This window comes from Grampus griseus (assembly GCF_964374135.1).
Source record: "Grampus griseus genome assembly, chromosome: 13".
NCBI lineage: Eukaryota > Metazoa > Chordata > Mammalia > Artiodactyla > Delphinidae > Grampus > Grampus griseus.
This window is the reverse complement of record NC_139007.1, coordinates 45,550,907-45,574,802: the sequence shown is the minus strand read 5'-3', so window position 1 is coordinate 45,574,802 and position 23,896 is coordinate 45,550,907. Positions and strand designations below refer to the sequence as shown.

Sequence of the window (23,896 nt, the reverse complement as noted above, 5' to 3'; positions counted from 1 at the left end):
TTTAAGATTTTTCAAAAAGGAAGAAAAAAGAAGTCTCTTTTTATTGTTTCAACAAGAAAATATTAAAAGCCTAAGAGAGGGCTTCCCTGGTGGCACAGTGGTTGAGAGTCCGCCTGCCGATGCAGGGGACACGAGTTCGTGCCCCGGTCCAGGAAGATCCCTCATACCGCAGAGCGGCTGGGCCCGTGAGCCATGGCCGCTGAACCTGCGCGTCCGGAGCCTGTGCTCTGCAACAGGAGAGGCACAACAGTGAGAGGCCCGCGTACCAAAAAAAAAAAAAAGCCTAAGAGAAGTTTACCAGCTGTCCCAACTCCATTCCATCAAGGCTGTCAAACAGCTTCCCACTTGCTGTGACAGCAGTGGCAGGATGCCCATTATCAACTACTGTCAGCACTAGTATGATAATCCAGATTGGGTCTTTTTCACTGCTCACTTTATTTCTAAACGCAAAAGCCTTTGTAATTAGTTGAAATCTATAAATTCGGTCTCTGAAAGTGAGGGTATTTGTGTTGTTCCATTCTGTTTGGTTACATGCACATGACAAAAGACAGGATGACTCATTTATTCTGGACAAAACCAGACAGTGACAGCTGCAACAGAGGTTAGCTAAAATACTCCTGCAGCTTGGAGAAACTAAAGCAAAGTGCTTTAGTTCCACCTCTTCCTCCTCCTCTGGGAGCTCCACCTCCCCAATCAGATTTAGATTTGGGAGGAGGTTATTTTGGTCTAAGTCTCTCAATTTCTTCTGTACATCCAGTCAAGTAAGAATTTGGGGCACTGAAGTAGGATGCCTATGTTTCTGCATACGTAGTTGCTATTTGTAAGAGTTGGTCCAGCTGCAAGCCAGCCTGGTGGAATTGTACTATCTCTTCCAAATAAATGAAGGTGTCTTCTACCAAGACAAAAAAGTTCAATTATATGAAAAATTTCTACGGGCTTTTCTATATTGCCAATTTCAGGTTCTTCTGTGATAATCAAGTCAATGTCAACAATAGCATGAATGAAGTCCCATCTGTGCTACGCTCAACAGTTCCTTTGATCCCCATAAGGCAGTGTTCCTTTGTTCTCTGGAAGACGGCCTTTGGATCTAAAGTCTTGGTCTTCCCAGGATTGTTTTTATTGGTTTTAATCCAACAAATATCTTCACATCTGTATGTTTACTTGCATAAACACACTCTTCCAAGGTCCAATCCTTCCCCAGAACCACACCAGAGAAAAATAAATGATCGAGGTGCTGCAATCTCATCAATTTCTAACTTCATAATGTCACCCCAAGTCCAGCATTTTTCATTAGCAGTGATGCCAGTCTCTCTGTAATATTCTTCTAAAGGGGGTTCAAGAAGAATCACATCGAATTTGGGTGTTAGTTCTCTGATGTCAAAGGCTTCTATATCTGCTTGTAAGTACATAGGAGGAGTGTTAGATTTATCTGTTAACATCCTTCAGCCTGATGAGCTCCCTCAGTTTAGGGTATTCTTCAAATCTGTCAGCCAAACCTACATCTCTGATGAAATTTTGAGCTCTATGTCCAGTGTCTATAAAATGTTGGCAGTAATCATTATGGGGATTTAAACTCTGTGTTCCCTTAAGAAAAGTACTAGAATCTTTGTAAATCTCTTCTTCATATGGCAAAATCTCTTCCTCCTGTTGCATTTGTTCTTTTTTTTTTTTTTTGCGGTACGCGGGCCTCTCGCTGTTGTGGCCTCTCCTGTTGCGGGGCACAGGCTCCGGACGCGCAGGCTCAGCGGCCATGGCTCGCAGGCCTAGCCGCTCCGCAGTATGTGGGATCTTCCCGGACCGGGGTACGAACCTGTGTCCCCTGCATCGGCAGGGGAACTCTCAACCACTGCACCACCTGGGAAGCCCCTCCTGTTGCATTTCTAATTCATCCTTATATTCTTCCATTTTGTCTTCATCTGTCTCTCCTTCATCCTGATACTTAACGTTTTGCATTTGGAGCAGAAGTATCATAGGAAGCCCTGCAAGTTTCTCTTGTTTCAGCAATTTCTCTCTGCTCGTCTTTGCTATTTAACACAACATCAATACTGGCAGCACTTTCAGCTCCCAACTGCTGCGCGAGAAGCTGTCGCGGTAACTTCTGCCGCTCCCGGATCTCCTGCAAGTGGCTCTCCATGTCCCAACCCTTGTTTTCCACTACCTCGAAAACTTGGCAATTAGCGGATGAATACCCGCCCAGTTTTTCTTCGGAGACCGTGGAACACAAAATTCTCCAGGAGCTTCAGGCGACGGGTACCCAGTATTTTTTCAATAGGTGTTTCCTCTTCCAATGTATTTATGCTTCACAAGTTTTTCTCCATTTGGGAATTAAAAACTCATTCAGCTATATTTTTCTAGCTCTTCAAAATGATTTTGTCTTAAATATTTAACTATTAAATACACTTTGAATTAGTTTATTGAGTGATATGTTATGAATACATCTATTTTTAATCCAAATAGTTAAATAATTGCACCATTACATGAAGTAATCCACCTTTGAAACTTCGATCTTTAGTGCAGATTTTCTTTTTTTTAATGTATTTATTTATTTATTTATGGCTGTGTTGGATCTTCGTTTCTGTGCGTGGGCTTTCTCTAGTTGTGGCAAGCGGGGGCCACTCTTCATCACGGTGCGCAGGCCTCTCACTATCGCGGCCTCTGTTGTTGCGGAGCACAGGCTCCAGACGTGCAGGCTCAGCAATTGTGTCTCATGGGCCCAGTTGCTCCGCGGCATGTGGGATCTTCCCAGACCAGGGCTCGAACCCGCGTCCCCTGCATTGGCAGGCAGATTCTCAACCACTGCGCCACCAGGGAAGCCCTTTAGTGCAGATTTTGTGATCTCATAAATTATTCACAGATGCATGTGTTTACATGTGTTTTCTTTATTTCAACACTCATACTGATTTTAAACCAAAGAATTAATGTTTAATTAGAAGAAATAAAGGACTTTTAATGTTGATTAATTCTAAATGTAATTATAGATAACGAAAAAAATACACTCAACAGAAATCTCAATCATTTGAGAACTCTCAATCTCAAATCAAAAGACATGCAGAATTCATTGTGCATGCTATTTTTCCTTTTGTCATATTGGCTACCAATGCCGAATATTACTCAAATCATTTTAATTTAAAATGTTCAAAATGTCCATCAAACTCATGGCAACTAATGTAAGTACAGCTTACTCATTTTGCTTATTAATAAAGTCGTATAATTAACGTTTATGTGAGCAGCACAAATTAGTATGTATATTTAAAATATGCTTTCTGGCTAGTAGATTTTTTATGTGATTGTTTTACACTGATTCTACTCCTCATTCATATCCCAGATGAACTTCAAGGGAAAATCTTTCATCTTCATTTGGAATATTCTGTCAAATCTTTCATTTTGCTCCACAGTCAAGTGATGTTTCCAGTCTCCGATGGTACCTAGTGGGATAAGCACATGGACAGCACTTGGTGAGGAGATAGCACTATCAGGATAAAAGTTTCCTGCAACCCACTCTAATCTGTTCTCCAAGGCGAGCTAAATGTCTATCTGTTAGTTCCCCATGGGGCTTGATACCGTACTTTTTTCTTATACAGGGATGAGCTAAGAAAAAATCTTAGGATGCAGTAACACAGAAAATAGAGTTATCGTCCACTACCTTATGTATTAGACTTCCACCAGCCACTGCATTAAATTATAGCCTTTCCTTAGAAGGAAAAATAAAGCCAAAATACATGAAGAGATTAAAATATTTAAAAATATTTCAGTAAGTGCCAGGCACCACACTTGTCAAACTACATCTATCATGAATATAATTCTTAACCAACACTTCAAGATAAGTACTACTTCATTAAAAAAATTGGACCCAAATGTTTTCAGGTAATGAAATCAAAGTCACAGAGGTTGGCCAGAGCTGCCATTGCTGCAGTTTTATATGACACAAGTTTGAAACCATCATTATTCAGACAATTTTACAATGAAGATTAATAATTTGGCATTTTTAAGGTATCAGATTTTCTTATGTAAAGGTTATTGTTGGAATGTGGAATAGTAAGCAAGCTTTTATGGGCTTGAAAAATGCTTTATATGTAATCTGATTGAGCAATGAGAAGTGAAAGCTGATAATACATGGGACAAAAGAAGAAACAATAACTTTTTAAAATATCAATATCTACATCAATTTCAATAAGATCTTTAGATAATTAAGATCAATCAATGCCCATCACATAATGCTAACATATGAAAATTTTAGGGAATAAAATATGAATAAATTAGAGAAGTACCCATTATGTTTTAGAATGGTGTACCTTAAAAGATTAAATTAAAAAATTTTTGAGCTTAAGGAGTATCAGAAGGAAAATATTTTCTTTCTTAACAACTCCTGGCATGTTATAGGAGCACAATAAAAATGTATCACACATTGTTGAATAATTGAATAGCAGATTAGGTTAATGAGGTATCAGTCTACTTTTGACAATGAAGGAAATCTAACACATGAGGAAATTACAATAGTTCAAACCCCGTCTCTCAAAACAAAATACATGTTAACTTTACTTCTAGGATGTTCTAGGAAAAATAAAACAAAGACTTGCAGCTATTCTGGTCACATATATCCTTTGCCTCCAGATAAGACTTGTTAACCAATTTTCAAGAGTAGGGTCACTTGTACTAGAAGGAAAGAATCTAATATTTATAAGTCAGAATGGTTCTGTTTCCAGGGATACTTTTAGAGGCTATTTCAGTTAGAATCTTTGGTCCTCTCTAGGGCCCAGATGGCAGTGCTCGGAAAGAAATGTTGGAAGCACTCCTTAATTAATCTAGGGGCCAAGGAGTCAAGAAAACGTTCAACATTTTGCTCCTCTTAACCACTGAGCATCACCTTTGCGCAGGAAATCTCCTTCTTTTGTTCTTGTCCAGTTTTCAGCTTCTAGAATATAATCGTAATTCGCTTGTGGATCAAGTTTCATGTTCTGAAATGTAGCCTGGTTCACAACAACATCCAAATCCTCTTCACTCAGTTCTTTTTCAAGAAAACTGCTGATTTTAAGCACAGAACTTCTGAGATCCTGAAAAAATTGTGTGTATAAGAGTCTATTAAGCCTATAAGGAATACATGAGTTACAGACCAACATCTTTATCACATATTGGAAAACTGAAAGTGCTTGGGGTTATTCTAAGTCTAAAGTTTGACAAGAATATATTCCTACCTTATTTGTTCTTTGAAAATGAGTGCTCTGGTTGTCAGCTCTGTTAGAGCATCCTACTGTTTGATTTTATAAGGAGAACTCACCTCAATTCATTCAAATAACCAACACTATTAGGATACCTAATAAGTTTTAAAAACTGTGCAAGATGCTGGAGAAGGTTAAGAGAATAATAACATGCTATCTGGGTTCATTAAGAATCCACAGTATCATGAGGAGTAGAGTCAAGCAAGTAATTAAATACCATGGGCACAAGAAAGAAAAGCCTAGGTTTGGATGGCTTCTTTGGTGACTGCTACAAAGCATTTAAAGAATTAACACCAATACTCATCAAACTCTTCCAAAAAATTGAAAAAAAGGGAATACTTTCAAACTCATTCAATAAGGAGCATTATCCTGATACCAAAGCCAGAAAAACACTATGGGAAAAGAAAATTAAAGACCAATATCATGAAAGATAAAAATGCAAAAATCCTCAACAAATTACTAGCAAAATAAACCAACAACACATTAAGAGAATTATATACCATGATCAAGTGGGATTTACTCCTGTCATGCAAGCAAGTTTAAACATATGATAATAACGTAATGCCACATTTACAGAAAAAAGATAAAGAAACGGCATGATTATCTCAACTGATGAAGAAAAAGCATTTGACAATATCCTTCACCTTTTTGTGACAAAACACTGAATGAAGGAAGAATAGAAGGAAACTACCTCCACCTAAAAGGTCATATATGAATTACCTACTACTAAAATTGTACTCAGTGGTGACAGACTGGAAGATACTTTGCAAAGATCAAGAACAAGACACTTTTTTTCAACATAGTACTGGAAGTCCAAGCCAGAGAAATTAGGTAAGAAAAAGAAATAAACAGCATCCAAACTAAAAAAGAAGTAAAATTATTTCTCTTCACAGACAATATGATTTTATACACAGAAGACCCTAAGATTCTGCAAAACAAACTGTTAGGACTAATATACAAATTTTAAAATGTTGCACAGTACAAAACCAACAGGCAAAAGTCAGTCACTTTTCTACATAATAACAAAGAAAAATCCAAATGGAAATTTTTTTTAAATTCCATTTACAAGTTCAGCAAAAAGAAAAAAATACTTAGGAATAAACTTAACCAAGAGTGAAAGATTTGTGTAGTCAGAACTGCAAGCCACTGCAAAAGAAATTAAAGAAGACACAAATAACTGGACCAACATCCAATGTTGATGAATTGAAAGACTTAATAATGTCAAGATATCAATACTACCCAAAGTGATCCACAGATTCAATGCAGTCTTTATCAATATCCCAGTGACATTTTCTTCTACAATTTATGTGGAATCTCAAGGGACCCTGAAAGTCTAAAGCAATCATGAAAACAGAGAGGAAAGTTGGAGGCATCAGACTCTTGAGTTCAAAACTTACCAGAAAACCACATTTATCAAAACAGTGTGGTGCTGACATAAAGTCAGACAGATAGGTCAATGGAACAGAATGTACAGCCCAGAAAGAAACCCCTACATATAAGATCAAATGAATTTTGAGAAGGGTACCAAGATCATTCAATGGAGAAAGGACAGCTTTTTCAATAAATAGTTTTGAGAAAACTGAATGTTTACACGCAAAAGAATAACTATGGTATGCTATTTATACCATTGACAAAAATTAACTCAAAATGAATTAGGCTTAAATATATTTCTCCAAGGATAATATATAAAAAATGTATAAGCACATGAAAAGATACTCAACATTATTAATCACTAAGGAAAAATAAAACAAAAACCACAATGAGATACCTCACAAGGACTAGAATGGCTATTATTTAAATAAATAAAATGAGTGTTGATGAAGATGTGGAGTAATTAGAAATACCTCGTGTACTACTAGTAGGAATAAAATGGTGCAGTCAGTATGGAAAATAGTATGAATAGTATGGTGGTTCCTCAAAAAAATAAGTATATAATTACAATATCATCCAACAATTCTACTTGGGGGTATAAACCCACAAGAATTCAAAGGGGTACAACAAAGGGGTACTTCCCTTGCTACGTTTCTGATAGTATCTTTTGTTACCTGGGTAGGCTTTCTCTCCGTACCCAAACTATTTGTCTTAATGTCTCTCAATTACAGATTCTAGTTCTTTTTTTTCTCTCTCCTCTTTCCCCCTTTCTTTCTTCCTCCTCTTTTTCTACCTTTCTCCCTTCCCACTCTCAATTTTATGCATAATCATAGTTTCAGTTATAGTGTATACAGTGATACAAAGATAACTAGGAGAATGCAGTTCATTAACCAAGATAAGAAAAGGTCTCAAAGGAATAATTTTAAAAACAAAACACTCTTCCTACCTTCTTCATCTCCTCATACATCATGAACAAAATATTGAAGTCATGTCTGTGTTCATACCAGCCTCTGATGTGATCAAACCAAAGGCTTCCCATCACTGTGGAAAATTAATACATAAGAAGGTAAAAATGTTGCACTTATTGAACAGCAAACTACAGTTTTTCTTTTCTGTTCTGGATCATCAAGACAAATCAAGCACCCACCACTGGACTAGATCTATGCTACCTTTTTAAAATGGTGTTTGAGCAAACAAGTAAATGGTTTTCACAGAAACCTGCCTTTGCAAGGTACTCTGTGTATGTAAGGAATAGGGAATTCAGAAAAAAACAATCTCAAAGAATTCATTTTGAAGATTTCTTTAAGGTAAGCCCCTTCCTTTTCCTACTTCATCCACCTGAAAACATAAGTCTTTATTTCCCCTCTTGTTGCCTGTTTTAAGATCTGTTCAGAGCAAGTTTAGCTATCTATTTATATTGGGCTGGCCAAAAAGTTCCTTCGGGTTTCGCCATGTTACAGAAAAACCCGAAGGAACTTTTTGGCCAACCCAATATTTAGCTAACCTGAATATAATTTTTGAAATGAGTGAGAGCCCTGATTGCACATTCCACAAGCCTCTTGCATCAATTAATCCTCCTCAGTGCTGGAATGAACATTTCACAGCTGCCATATAAAGCCTACCCAAGGGCCATGACAGAGCACAAAAACTTCACCCAACCTAAACATTAGCTATATTGAAACACCTGGATCTAACTTTGGATCTAGCCAGTTTGAATTGCTAGGCCATTTGTAGATCTCTTTTCATTTGGTCAAAATATATCTTTGCAACCTTGACAATCCCCAGAGTGGTCCTGCTGAGGATAGAAAAACCTTTGGGTGACAGATTAAGTTGACAGACAATAGTGACCGCTTATGTGCAATTCCTCCTTCTATGATTACCCTTCTCCATCTCCCCAAACTTTTTTCCATGGGTTTGAGAATTGTTGACTAAACAGCAACATTGCCTCATAAAATGTTGCCTGAGAAATGAATTAATAGTTACCTTTTCCATCTAGAAACCTTTTCATGAAATGTTCTATGTTATCGGAAGGTTCAAATGTAACTAACCAATTTGAAAAATGAAAATATGAAGTCAAAACATCCTTGGGGTTTCTATAGATGTAAACAATCTGCAGGGGGAAGAGTGAAACAATTTTAACAATTCTTGGTCATCTTAACAGATATTTTAATATCTACATAGTATTACATCATATGAATGCATAATAATTTATTTTATCTAGGAAAATCATAATACTGCTTTAGGGAAAGACAACTAATTTCGAAAAAAGCATAAGAAAAAGGAAAAATGTTGTGGAATTATGAAGGTAACAGGGTCAGATATACTTATAATGGGCTTTAATTAAAACTTCAAAAAATTCTGTTGATTTACATTTATAACTACTTGATAACTTAGCAAAAATACCAAAAGCTTCTAAACTTATTTACAAGACTAGAATAAAAGCAATACTAAAATAAAGATAGAGCAATCGCAAAAAATTAAAGTATATATATATATATTTTTTTATTATTTATTATTATTTTTTTTTTTTTGCGGAATGCGGGCCTCTCACTGTTGTGGCCTCTCCTGTTGCAGAGCACAGGCAGGCTCAGTGGCCATGGCTCACGGGCCCAGCCGCTCCGCGGCATGTGGGATCTTCCCGGACCGGGGCACGAACCCGTGTCCCCTGCATCGGCAGGCGGACTCTCAACCACTGCGCCACCAGGGAAGCCCTAAAGTATATTTTTAAATAATTACAGATAAAAATTTCTGAGTAAAAGAAAACAAAACTCTTCTTGCAGTATGTTAAAACAAGTACTAAACTATAAACAAGTAGGATTTATTCTAGAAATAGAATATTAGTAAATTATTAATGAATTTCATTTCACTATAAATTGAAGGGAGGTTTGGGGAGGAGGGGAGACGTGGTACTGTCAGATTTGTCAAAAAAGGCATTTTATGTAAGTAGACCTTTTCTGAACAGCAAAAAGAAAAAAAAAAGTAAAATTCCAATTAAACTAAGAACAGGAAAAAATTATTTCTCAGCATCATGTGCCTCAAAAATCAATTGCAAAACAAAACAAAACAAAACCAAGAAAAGATTAAAAATGCTACAAAGACAAGAGAACAACATTCATCATCACCTCCATTATTCTGTTTTTTTCTGCAGATTTTAACTAAGGAAATAGAAGTGCAAATATTTGAAGGTAAAGGAATACAAAATGTATTATTATTTTAAGAAGAAATATATTCCAGAGAATATAGGGAAAATTAATAAAACTAATAAGAGAAATTAAGGAAGACAAATATAATAGTGTACCAAAATCAGTGCCATTTAATTAAACAGAAAAAACAATTGTGAAAAAATTACCTGTTCATAATATCCATAAAATAGGAATAAAAAACTGCAACTTCAGAAAAAAAAATGTGTAAAAAGCATGCAGAGAAAAACATAGCACATGAGGTGGGTTTGAAAGTAGACCTGATAAATAGAGCATCAGAATAATGCAGGATGAAATGTTGGAGTACTGCAATGCTAATGATTGTCCTAGAATTAATCTATATAATTGATCAATTCTAATCAATACCTAAATATTATTGAGGGAATAAACATATTAAAAATAAAGTTGATGGCAATTTGCCTTCTCAGTTATAATATGAAGAACTATCACATATTAAACAGATCGTACCAATTTTGGTATGAAGAATGCAGGGTCAGAGGGAGGAACTATGGAAATGTAGTATATCAAAGTGCAGACTTCAAATTAGTTGGAAAGACTAAATACTTAACAACTCATAGATGGTCAACTGGCCAACCCCCTAGCAAATATCATGCAATAGTCATATTTCAGATCACATGTATTGCCAGATATAATTTACAGTGAAATGTAAAAAAATAAATACATAAAGTTAATTAGAAAAAATCTGAAGTGTATTTGCATATATTTTCTTTTTTTGGTGAGGAAATGTTTTCTTGGCAAGACACAAGATCCAGAAACTATGAAAGAAAGATTGATAGGTTGATTCTATAATATTAGAATCATTCAACAATTTGTAAAGGTAAATTGTTAATTGGGAAAATATTTCCCCCATATAAAGACTTCTGCAAAACAGTAAATAAAAGACAAGCTAGAGAAAAATGGGCAAAGAATATAATAGATATTTCAAGATCTCAAAATATATAAAAAGATGCTCAAAATTATTAAAAACAAAAAGGTTGCAGTTACTTAAGAATGAGATTGTTTTACCTAACACACAATCTCTGGTGAGTGTGTGAGGAAAAAATCATTCTTGCTGTTTGAGAAGTGTGAATTGATACATTATAGAAGGCAAATAGATAATAAGTACCAACACAAAACTTTTGGACACTTTAACCTGAAAATTCTACTTTTAGGAAATCATTTCATCAGAACAAAAAAGTGCAAAGATCTATGAGAATGTTTATTGCTATATGATATGTTCATTGGCTGCCACCTACCTGTCCATCAATACACATTCAATATTGTGTAGTCATACAGCAAAATCCTACTAAACATTAAAAAATAGAACTATATATGCTGATATAAAATTATTTTTACTATATGTTACATAATTATACTGCAAACAATGATGTATGGTGACCCAATTTATATATATACCTATAATTTTGTATATATTTTTATTATGTAAAACAAGATTATAAAGACTATAGTAATCACATTTGAAAAGATGTGGATGAATGGGGCTGGAAAACAATATCTGAATAAAGTAATTTTGTCTATGAAAAATGTCTATAAGCTATTTCTGTGACTTACTTTAGCTTTTCGGTTCTTGAGACCTTTCGGTGCTAAATAATATGGGAGGTGGGAAGTGAAGAGACGAGGGGATGGTCTGTTGACATGGTCCACTTTTTGTGCACTGTATTCCAGGAAGGGAACTCTATCACATGTGTTCACCAGTTCACTTCTGCTACGATGTCCTTCAAAATAAATCAAGCTTAATATCTGCTGAGTCCAGATTGTACCTGTGAAAACAAATAATCTTGTTTTCAACTCTGAGTTAATTTTTAATTATAAATGTCAACAGTAAGGCTGTCCTTCTTAAAATGATTTGGAACTTTTATTTCTTTTAATCACTCTAAGGATGTCAATAATTTGCCCAATTTTTTGTTTGTCTGCATTTACATTAAAATTAATGAAGATAAAATCAAGGACTCAGTTTCTTTTCCACTCTGAAGAGCTGTGATGGTTCTGACTCCATGATAGCAGTGATTCAGATTAACCTTTCAGCTCCTCTCTTTCCTGTACTTCAAGTAAAGTCTGTTTCCACAATTTTCTCTGGCTACCTTTGTTTCTCTTTCCTTAGTCTCCTTTCTTAGAGTGTTATCTTTTAGAAGACAAGTTAAGGGCTTCCCTGGTGGTGCAGTGGTTGAGAGTCTGCCTGCCGATGCAGGGGACACAGGTTCGTGCCCCTGTCCGGGAGGATCCCACGTGCTGCGGAGCGGCTGGGCCTGTGAGCCATGGCCGCTGAGCCTGCGCGTCCGGAGCCTGTGCTCCGCCACGGGAGAGGCCACAACAGTGAGAGGCCCGCGTACCGCAAAAAAAAAAAAAAAAGTTAAGAACTCAAGTCCTCTTTTACTTTTTTTGTTTACTTATTGTGTGGCATAAGTCTTCCCACACAATATTGAATAACAGTAGTGACAGCATGCATTCTTTTCTTGTTCCTGATTTTAAATGTAATATTTATTTGTATCACTGTTGCACACAATATTGTGGAAATTTTGGTAAACTCTATCAAGTTGAAGAAGTTCCCTTTTCTCCTTAGTTTGCTAATGGTTTTCATTATGAATGACTGCTGAATTTTTTGAATGCTTTATTGAGATGATAATTCAGGCTTTCTCTTATACTTCAGTATTGTGGGTGAACTACATTAATAATTTTTTAAACCAATCTTGATTCTTGAAAGAAACCCACTTTTGTCATAGTGTATTTATGATTTAACATTGCTAAATGTGTTTTGCTTATATTGGGTTTAGGATTTTTGCATTTTTGTCCATGAATATATCATCAATGTTCTAAAAGGATGTGAGATGCCAAAAGTCTCACAATGTCACTATGCAACTGATGTACCTATGTGATAGATTTGATGCAATTTATAGTGAATCCTGGGGAGACTCACTAATCTCCCCTCCAAGATGAGCAAGAATCCAGCAAGCTGCACTGGGGACTGGTGTGTTGTGTCCCAAACACTAGGCTAGGATTAATGGGAAAGAAAAGACTCTTTTATGGACAGCTGTGCTTGACCTAAAACTAAGCAAACTGAGATACCACTAACATCTAATGCAGGAAAAAAAAAGCTCAATCAGATGTGCTCATAAGTTCTGAGAGTGGAAGAATTCAGGGGTAAAGCAACGTGTTACTAATTTGGGGAAAGTAAACAAGGTCATGATTTTCAAAGTAGATTAAAAGGGAGGGACTGGAGCATTTTCATGAAAATCAGGAACACTTTTTTTTATTGCCTTAGACTCCAGTATATCTTTGAACCACATTAAATACTCTGTACAATATTGCTTCACTGGCGCCAGTCATCCTATCATCCTATGTTCTGAAAAGTGCAATATAAAAAATAAGGTTGGGTTTTTGTCTTTTTTTTTTTGGAATTTAAGATTAAGAGCAATTAATTTTAGTTTAAAATTATTGTATTATTCTAAGGAAATAAAAAACAATTAGAGTAATTGAAAAGAATATTAGGAATTAGTTCTGACTGAGATATGATGGTAACAAAAATCTTCCTAGGTTTTTAAATATATTTTCTTCAATTCTCAGACCAAGCCAACAGGTCAGTATTTACCAAGTACCTCCTCTTGGTTCAATATTTGGTTTCTTCATATATTCCATCAGAAATGACAATATATGCATTACAAATGCATAGAGATTTGAGATTTATTTAACTTTTTGTGATCCTAAACAGTTCTGTAAATGTAGATGGGTTACCGTCAATGTCTGGAAAAGGGCACATTTGTCCACATGAATTACCAAACCATGGTGAAGACTAAAACAGGTGGCCACTCCTCAAACTTACCAGATTTTGGATATGTAATTATAAACACATCATCATCTCTAATTTCAAAATCATCTAAATGTTCTACAAGGTCAACATCAACTAAAGAACGTTGAAAATAACAGCCTTTAAAGTTCAATAAATATGTGTCTGTGTTGTCCATAATTATTCACCTACAAGTAAAAACAGATACAATTATTTCAAAGTTCTGAGTATTTCATAATAACGACTAACACTTCCTGAGTGTTCAGTATGTGCAAAATGTCCCATGTGTATCAACTCATTTAGCATACAAACCACCTTCTCTATATTAAATCATTTACTCTTCACAGCAACCCAAAGTTGCTAAAGGTATTGTTATTACAACTACTTCAAGGATTAAGAAACTAAGACACTAAGAGGTTAAACATCTTTTCCTAAAACCCCATGAATGAGTTATAATCATGATTCCAAACATACAGATAAGAAAATTAAGGCACAAGAGGTTCGGCAAACTATTCAAGGTGGCCCAGCTGCAAGAGTGATGCCAATTTAGCCAGAGTCCATGTTTTTAATCACTTTATCATATTTTCTTAATACTTTATATTTTTATTCTTTTTTGTTGTTGTTGTTTTTTGTGGTACACAGGCCTCTCACTGTCGTGGCCTCTCCCGTTGCGGAGCACAGGCTCTGGACGTGCAGGCCCAGCGGCCATGGCTCATGGGACCAGCCGCTCCGTGGCATGTGGGATCTTCCCAGACCGGGGCACGAACCCATGTCCCCTGCATCGGCAGGTGGACTCTCAACCACTGTGTCACCAGGGAAGCCCTATATTTTTATTCTTACATTTTTTTCATTGTTCCAGAAATAGAAAATTCTTTAATTAATACAATTTTTATTTCTTTTTTTTTTCTGGAACATAAATAATCTGCTATCTGTGAAAGAAGCTTCTGAGGCTTTGAGATCTGATACACTGTTTGAAATGAATTGTGGGAAATGTTTTGCATGAGAAATACTTATTGCATTTCCTTTGGAAATGTTCCCTCATATAGTTGCAAGATGTTTTATGGTAATCGTCATATTTTCCAAAAGGAGTTTTTTATCAGAATTCTGAAATAAATCTAAAAATGAAAGCCAAAAATCAGAAGCAAACTGTCTAAAGATACACCTGTTCAAAAATTGGACCAGGGACTTCCCTGGTGGCTCAGTGGTTAAGAATCTGCCTGCCAATGCTGGGGACACGGGTTCAATCCCTGGTTGGGGAAGATCCTACATGTTGCAGAGTAGCTAAGCCTGTGCGCCACAACTACTGAGCCCACGTGCCACAACTACTGAAGCCCACGCACCTAGAGCCCATGCTCCACAATAAGAGAAACCACCGTAATGAGAAGCCTGCGCACCACAACGAAGAGTAGCCCCCACTCACCACAACTAGAGAAAGCCTCCACGCAATAATGAAGACCCAACACAGCCTAAATAAATAAGTAAATAAATAAATAATTTTTTAAAAGTTTACAATTGGACCAGGCAAGCATTTCTTTATTAGCCATGCCTGAGAAATGTTGAATGTGAAATAGGTGAGGGATCCCAGAAGTTCTAATAACGTTAGATTTAGAATAAGCATATATTTTCATTATGCACTTTTAAAAATTTCTGTGAACACCAAGAAAATGAATTTGTTAAAAAGCTGCACATATGGTTTTGTCTAAATTGCATGTCAAGAAACAATTAATCCCTTTACAAACAATCAAACTTGAAGTGAAAGCCAAGGATGACAGTGTGAGTCACTGTCACATACCTCCTGATGCCCCACAAAGCCACCCCAAACATGCCCTAAAAAACACCACTTTCAGAAACTCAGAATGCTGAGAAGAGAGGAAAGAGTGCCAGGCATTCCACAGAAACCTTCTGAGCATCACTCTTTTTTGCTATTTGTAAGCTTAGTCTCTCTTGCACTGTCTCAGAAGAGAGAAAATTAGAGAGCTTTTTGTTACAGAAACAAGAGAAAAAGAGTGTAGATTCATATAGGATCTCAGTATTGGCAAATCATATATTGTTTGTATCTCCTTGATGAATATAGAAGAAAGTGCTTGGATAAAGAGATAGGACATCTAATGTCTCCCTCTTATTCATTCACTGAAGTCTGAAAGAAGAGAAGGAAAAACAGAAATTGAGGAGAAAAAAATAAATACATTTGTATGCTGAAGAGACTTGAAAAGGCTCTAAATCTACCCTTTTTCTACTCACTGTTACAGATAAACTGAGGAAGCAAAATCCACTTCTGATATCACTTTAAGGATGATAGCGATCCACTTGTGGTTGAGAAAGAAATATTCCCTGCAGAGTTTGTCTTGGCCAATGAGTAGTGTTCCAGGGTGTAAACAGCTAGCTCAATCTGGAAAAATAAATTGGGTAAGATTTAGTTGGCATTAACATTATCTGTTTACTCCAGAAAAAGCAAAGGAGTCGAATACTAGAGAACTTCAGGTACACAGTAGTCCTGCTTACTTAATTTTGGCATCCGTACAAAACACAAATCAATCTGTGTGATACACCACATCAACAGATTGAAGGATAAAAACCATATGATCATCTCAATAGATGCAGAAAAAGTTTCTGACAAAATTCAAAAACACCCATTTATGATAAAAAAAAAAAAAACTCTCCAGAAACTAGTTTACCTAGTTCTCCACATTGGGGGGGAATCAGATATCATGAACTGGCTCAGAGGTATGCTAATGGGGAAATGCTGTGTGGGCTATACATTTTATCACTTGTACTTAATTGCCACACAAGCATTGTACATGTGCTTTTAGCAATACACTTAAAACAAGCAGTGATACATGTCATGGATAGTTATACTCTGTGACAACTCCACTAGAGGATTTTCTTTTCATCCTGAACATTGGGGTCAAAAGTATGGTTAGAAGTAAAACAATAAATTTCCATTTTGATAGGAAGACAAACACTTGGTAACAGTGCAATTGAATTAGTTGGATGGTTCTTACAGCTCTGGTCCAGATTTTTATGTCAGCTGTCTTCCACTGCTATTGTCTCCTTCTCATCCCGCTGTGAGTGTCATTTGGGGTCAGCAGTCTTTTCTATAGACAGTCCAATGCAGAGGCCCTTCTTAAATGGAAATACGAATTCAGGAGTCAATTCCCTTCACTTCTGTTGTACATGTGCTAGTTAAGAGTACCTGATAAGAGTCCTTTTATTTAGTTTGGAGACAGTCCTTTAAATGATGTCTTTTCCAGTATGCATATCCTCTTAGATAGATGTAGGTCACAGGGCATCTGATCTTCAACCAAAGATAGATTACTGTGATCTGCTTTAGAAACAAGCTTAGAATATTCTTTTACTAATTCAATTAAACTTTATAATAATGTAACATAGCAACAAGGACACATCTTGGACTTAGATAATAAATGCAAAGCCTCAGTAAATACAAAACTTCAATATCCACAAATGTATATTATTGAAACACAATTTTTCTCTCTGGATTATCCTCATTTTTACTAAATCCAGCTAAATTAAGGCTGATTTGTTCAAAATAAGTCTGGTTTCAATAAACATGGCCTGATTATTCATATAAATGTAATTGCTCATATAGGCTCTTTTAAATTGGCTGCACTGGAACTTTTCATTAGGAATCTCAGATTGAACTTTTAAAAGGCCTTTCAAGGCCAGGAAAGCCATGCCAATGGCTTGCCTTCAGATTCTGCCTGTGATATACATATATTGGTCAAATTTGTCTCTTTTCCAGGTCACCAGAATATCTAGATTTCTGCACATGCCAAGAGACAGTTTTTTCCATTCACCTGATAAGGTTGCTCTGGACCCAAGAGTCTCCAATTTCTGGAGGAACCAGGCAGCAAGAAAAATCTTTTAATTTTAACCACAAGTGTAAATTACCAAATTGTTGTAAATCATGAGTAGCTTGAGGAAAAGTGCTTTTTTATATCTGAAAAACAAAGATTAGAAGCCAGTAGTGTGTCAGACAAGTCATAAAAATTAGTCATATTTAGTAGTTCATTTAATCCCATATAATTAATCTTTGTTCTGTTTGAGCCCAGTTTTTCCATTAGTTTCATTGACCTTGGCTGATGATTGAGGATGATAGTGACAGTGATAATTTCAAGAAGTTCATGAAGTTTTTGTTAAGGCTTGTATGATTTGTCCAGTGAAGTGGATGTCTTGATCACTGGAGATTGTAGAAAGTACACTCCAAGTGGGAAACACATTTTCTAACCTTTTCCTTTTCATTGTGAGGGTATCAGCCCTGCAACCAGGGAAAACTTTAACCCACCGAATAGAAAATGAGGTTTGTCAGGAGCCAGGAAAAGTCAAGTGGCCATCTTGGACTTCCCATAGCCCTGATTTTAAAAAATATACAGCTATTGTTTATTCATTTTAAATTTCCTGATTTAGGAGTAGACCGTTTCCATGTTATAAGGTCACCAGAATGGCAGAAGTCTGACAATGAGGAGCTCAGTCTTAATGATGTACAAAATTCTTTTCTCAAAGTGCCTTTTTTCACAACACTTTTATCACTTTCTGGATTCATATTAATTTGTCCCTTATTTTTTCCATCTAGAAACAGCCAACTGTAGGACAAAATTATTGGCATCATTATTTTCCTCAACAAAAATATTTCCAGTCTTTATATCTTCTCTCGCTGGCAATGTATCTCCTACTTGCATTACACATTGAAATGTTTCCTATATCATTTTAGTAGTTTTAATTACATGTTATAATTTTTAACCCTTTAAAAAAAAAAAACCTTGTTCTCTAGTGAGAACTAAGAAGAAAGCAATTGTGAATTGTTTGTCATATTGGCATTCTCTGATTTGCAAATTTAAGAATATATTCTATAACCTCTAAAAACATGCATTTTCCCAAAGCACAATTTCTTTTCTCAAAGTGGCACAAGACATGTGTCTAATAAACACAAACATCTTTAGTTTCCCTCTTGCAAGAAGATAAAAGTAGGTAAATTTAGATTTGTTTCATTTGTAAGCACTTACCTTTCTTTAAGCCAATTAAATAAAGCTCATTTTCAAATTAACCTCAGCAATATTATCCAAAGACAAAGACACATACTGAGACATACATACATCCAAACAAACAGAGATCTCTTTGTTTCATCTTTTTATAGTTCATGAATCAGCCATTGCAATTAAACATACAGGTTTCCAAATAACAGTCAGAATAGTCAAACTTACACATTTGATTTTAAAACGCTTCTTTTTCTTCCCTTTTTTCCTCCCTTGGCTTGAAGTTCTACTAATTAACCCAAGGCTGAAGTCCCAGGCAAAGTGGGCTGTGTTTTTACTTCAAGGACATGATAAGAGTTAACTTCAAGTTTTCTCCTAAGAATATTTTTGTTCTCTCAGGGTTAGTGTTCTGAAAAAAGTATTTTATCAAGCCAACTTTCTATAACTGCACATGGGAAAAGGGCCAGTTTTGGAATTTCCAAAGAGTTTCATCTCAACAAGTTTTCTCCAGAGTCTAAAGAATATTGTGACCACAGTGTTAAATTATTTTTTCCTTATTTATAGGTTTATAATTATAGGTTGACCAGTCTGCCAAAATATTCCCTAGAGGGTTGTCAGTTGGAAATGAAGAAGCACTTCCCATGTTGAGTCAGATTAAACACTGCCATACTCCCTCTGAAGACTGTAGGTGAGAATCCTTCCTTGTAGCTTCTAGATTATGGTGTTTGCTGAAAATCTTTGCCATTCCTTGGCTTACATCACTCCAAACTCAGCCTCTGTCATCACATGGCCATTTCACTCCGTATCTTTCTTCTTCTTATAAGGACACCAGTTTTATTAGATTAAGGACACACACCACTCCAGTGTCTGAATATAATTAATTATATGTACAATGACCCTATTTCCAAAAAAATGTTACATTTTGAAGTAATGGGGGTTAGGATATTAACATGCCCTTTAGGGATAATTCAAGCTATAGCAAGTTTAATAGATTTTTTTTTCATGTCTATCTCCTCCTTTCAAGGACGCTACAAGGTTCTATGTGCCGTGCTTATACTCCATGACCATTTTCCCTTGACTGTAAGTTGACTGCTCACAGAAGCTAGATGACCTAACCTATACCCTTCAGTTTCTCTCCCTGGAGTTTTCATGTGAATTCAACAACACCAGCCTATCTCTGTTTGTTATTTGAACTAATTTCATTTGGATTTAGTGTCTGACTACAATCATGCTGAAGCACAGCTAGTCTTCAGAGACACAAAAAAGAATGTCTTCTTCACATAAAGAACACAGAAATGAGAGACCACGAAAATCCAAGACAAGAGAGAGAGAGAAAAAAATTGAAAAAATATGTGAATCCCTAATGGCTTCATACCCTTTGGTTCTAGTTCTTCAGGAAGGTATGACAATTTCTTCTGATTTCTTGAATCGTATCAATCATAATCATATTATGCATAAACTGGTCAGAAGTAGATTATTCTTATTTGCAACAACGTGCTTGACCAAATGCCAGGGAAATCATTTTTAAAATGAGAGAAAATCTCAGATTCATATTCCCACAGATATGTAAATAGATGTTTTAACTGTAAAAAAATAATCCAATTGTATGGACGTGGAAAAAAAATGTTAGTTTAAAAAAACTGGAGTGAATGTAAAATTTAAATTACAGAAGACTGAGTTAATTGAAAGGAGTTGAGAAGCTTCCTAGAAATGAAATTACAGGATAATAGGACGTAACGATTTTTAAGACTATTGATCCTGTATCAATATTGCTATAAAGAAGATTGGAAATGATTTCCATTTCCACAAAAATATATGAGAATGTTTTTTTCATCCTAGTCTTTCTAACATTGAGCATTCTGCATTTTTAAACTTTTGCTAATTATGACTAAATGTTTTGCATTTTCTATAAATGGCAAGATTTTGGTTGTCTGGTCTCACAAAATGTTTGCATGTTCAGGAATTATTTCACAATTTTTATTAATTATGACATAAATACAGAAAAATTCACAAATTCTACATGCACGTCCCAATGAAAATTTTCAGTAACAACACCTAGGGAACCAGCACTAAGACTCAAGAAAAGAATATTACCAACACCCCAGGAATTCCTTCATTTACCTGTCCAGAGGTAACAACTCTGCTTCTAACCCATAGAGTAACTTTGCTGTTTTTTAAATCTTACATAGCAAATCATTCAACAAGTGCCCGGTTTTTCTCACTGAATATTACGTTTCTGAGGTTCATGTGTATTTTCCATGTAGTCGTAATGCATGCATCCTAATTGTGTTTCCTTATTTGAAATGCCATAATTGTTTTTTTAACTGTACGTGGACATTGAGCTGTTTCCATTTGTTGACTATTAAGGACAGTGGTGCTTGAACTGTTTATGATTGTAAATTTCCTAAATTTTTTCTTTTAAGTTTCTTCCACTGCTTTTATGCTTCACGAGTTTTTCTCTATTTGGGAATTATAAACAGATTCACCTATATTTTTCTAGTTACCAAAATAACTTATCTTAAATATTCAAATATGAAATGTGAAAATTAAATTCCACGTGGTGGAATTAGTTTAGTGAGTAATATGCTTTGGGCACAGTTACAGGTACAGCTGAAACGGAGCAGTACCCTAAGGTCCTTGCTCGCGTCCTCCATCTGCCTTTTGTCTGTGGAAAAACTTTAAGTTTCTTATTTCTCTGATAAGTTTAATCGGAGAAGTGAGAAAATGCAGAAACAAAGGAAAACAGTCAAATGAGACCACATAATAATGTAGTCATTAAGCAAAGTCAAGGCCCCTTAGTTCTCCCTCAAGGGCTGTAGATAATATTCTGAGCCATGTCCTCTGAGCTGTCTTATAGAGACTGAAACCCCTACCAGGTGGAAGAAGTTAACTACATGATGACCAGGCTGTAGCCATGACACAGGCTGCCACAGTTCCGAGAATTGGCCTCAAAGAAATGGAAACAAACTGACCTTGGAACTGAAGATTAACTGTACTTAAAACAATCAAGATGACACTGGTCAGACCACCGATGACCGATTTCAAGATGACGTCAGAGCTGACTGTGCTGTTTCTGCATGTAGCCACCTCGCGCTCTCTATAAAAGAAAGGTCTTGCCCCCGATTGTCAGTGGGGGGCAGTTGGCCTGGCACAGACATTCCCCCCACCCCGGTTGCAGGCCTCGGAAATTTCCTTTCCACCAACCTTGCCTCTTTATTGGCTTTTGAGCGGCGAGCAGCCAGACCCCACTTTCGGTTACACAACCGAAACTATTTTCAAACAAATAGTTAAATAATTGAACCATTAAATAATTACTCCATTTTTGAACCTTTGATTGCCCTTCAGACTTTGTGATCTGGTAAATTATTAATAGATGCATTGTGTTTACATGAGATTTCTCTATTTTGACATTCACAATGATTTTAAACCAAAGACTTAAGGTTTAAATAAAAGAATAAAAGGATTTTTAATGTTTGATTGATCCTAAATTTAATTGCATATAAAGAAAATATACATGCTACAGAAAACTCTCTCCATACATTTACAATTCATGTTGCATGCTTTTTGTCTATCCCTTTATCATATAGGTTACAAATGCAAACTATCTCTCAAATCATTTTAATTTTCAAAATTTCAATGTGTTCATCAAACTCATGACAACTAATCTAAGCACAGTTTAGTCACTTTGTTTTGTAATAAAATTGTATAATTAACATTTGTATGAACAGCACAAATTAATATGTGTATTAAAATATGCTCCCTGGTTAGCAGATTTTTTTATATGATTCTTTCACATTGATTCTACTCCTCGTTTATATCCTAGATGAACTTCAAGGGAAAATCTTTCATCTTCCTTTGGAAAATTCTGTCAAATCTTTCATTTTGCTCCATGGTCAAGTGATGTTTCCAGTGTCCAATGATACCTCGTGGGACAAGCACATGGACAGCACCTGGGTGAGGAGGTAGCACTAACAGGACAAAACTTCCTACAACCCACTTTAATCTCTTCTCCAACCCAAGCCAAATATTCATTAGTTCTCTGTGGGGTTTGGTACCTCACTTTTTCTTACAGGGTGATGAGCTAAGAAACAAATATAGGACGCAGTAACATAGACAATAGGGTTATAAACCAGTTTCTTATCTGTTAGACTCCACCAACCACTACACACTATCTGGTTTGGAACATAACTCAAGCTCTTCCTAACACACTTCCCCTCACTCCTGTCCCGTAGCCACTGCACCAGGCAAGCCCACATTGTATTTCTCACTTAGAACAACTCTTAGTAGCTTTGGAGTTCATAGTTTCATCTTTCCTATTGTCACCTTTCATTAAATAAAAACTTAATCCAAGGAAGGCTTCAATCCCTTTTTACCGAAGAAATCATTACTGCTAAGAAAATAAGAGTTTAATGTGACAGACACTTGACCTTATAATTATTCAGACTGCCTTTTTCCACGATTTCTAAATGTTAAAAAATAAGCCATTTCTAGAAGACAAAGTATGTTAATAGAAGAGAAAAATTATGAGATTCCAACTAAAGTGAATAAATTAAGGCAAGTAAACTGAATCTTATGGTTGGTGAACTTTCTAATTCATTTCCAGTCTTATAAGGGTGAAAAGGTGGAAAACTTACTAGCTTAAATTATTTAAGCACAGACTCTGACCTATTATTGACTGACCACTAAACTATGCTGCTATGCAGGCCCATATGTAAATATAAAACTGCAACTTTTAATTTCTTTTAATGAGTGGAGACATCAAAGTTTGCATCCTGCTGGGGAAACAGCTTCCATAGAGTTAATTTTATTCTTAAGTTCATTAAATTGCCTTTCTGAGTTATCTTGTACCTCGTTGAATTTCTTCAAAACAGCCATCTGAATTCTTTATCAGTTAGATTGCAGCATTCTGTGTCTTTCGATTGCTTTGCTGAAGAATTGTTTTCTTCTTGTGATGCCGTATTACTGGGCAATTTCCTAGTGTGTGATAATGTTAAAATGTACCTTTACCATCTCATTTGAAATGGCAAACACCTTTCTTATTTAGGGAAGGCTTTGTTTACCTTGATTCAACAGTTCAACAGATCGACAATTAGAAATCTTTCTTTTGTTTTCCAGAAGCTGGCTCTTAGCACAAATTTTTGGTTTCTTTTAGTGGAGCTGACTTGCAACTAAAGTTGGGAGTGACCCTAAAAAATATGGCATGAAAAGAAGGTGGTGGCAGCGTGGGAGAGATATATGCATAGCACTGGGGCTTTGGCTGTGTCTAGAGCCCGTAGGGAGTCCCAGGGGACTGTGGGTTGTCCTCTTGCTGAAATC

General features: G+C 35.9%; 1 protein-coding gene and 1 pseudogene across 2 annotated transcripts; both read right to left on the bottom strand.

The window, feature by feature from the left end:
- Positions 1-309: 309 nt before the first annotated feature.
- Positions 310-1,728, bottom strand: LOC309831797 (N(6)-adenosine-methyltransferase non-catalytic subunit METTL14-like; annotated as a pseudogene). The gene has a single exon. The product of its transcript is annotated as a N(6)-adenosine-methyltransferase non-catalytic subunit METTL14-like (transcript).
- Positions 1,729-3,008: 1,280 nt separating this feature from the next.
- Positions 3,009-15,978, bottom strand: LOC309831766 (amine sulfotransferase-like). The gene is made up of 7 exons (XM_082669105.1): positions 15,831-15,978; positions 13,626-13,777; positions 11,360-11,568; positions 8,571-8,697; positions 7,534-7,628; positions 4,865-5,051; positions 3,009-3,425 (listed from the first exon to the last, which is right to left on the bottom strand). Exons 2-7 carry the CDS (start codon positions 13,765-13,767, stop codon positions 3,304-3,306), a joined length of 882 nt encoding a protein of 293 aa, XP_082525231.1. The 5' UTR covers positions 13,768-13,777; positions 15,831-15,978; the 3' UTR covers positions 3,009-3,303.
- Positions 15,979-23,896: the final 7,918 nt, after the last annotated feature.

Excerpts from the sequence above, each read along its gene's own strand:
- LOC309831766 (XM_082669105.1), bottom strand. The coding sequence starts at position 13,767 with ATGGACAACACAGACACATATTTATTGAACTTTAAAGGCTGTTATTTT. Across the intron at positions 11,569-13,625 it reads AATTACATATCCAAAATCTG|GTACAATCTGGACTCAGCAG; the intron begins GTAAGTTTGAGG and ends TTGTTTTCACAG. Across the intron at positions 5,052-7,533 it reads TGTATGAGGAGATGAAGAAG|GATCTCAGAAGTTCTGTGCT; the intron begins GTAGGAAGAGTG and ends CAATTTTTTCAG.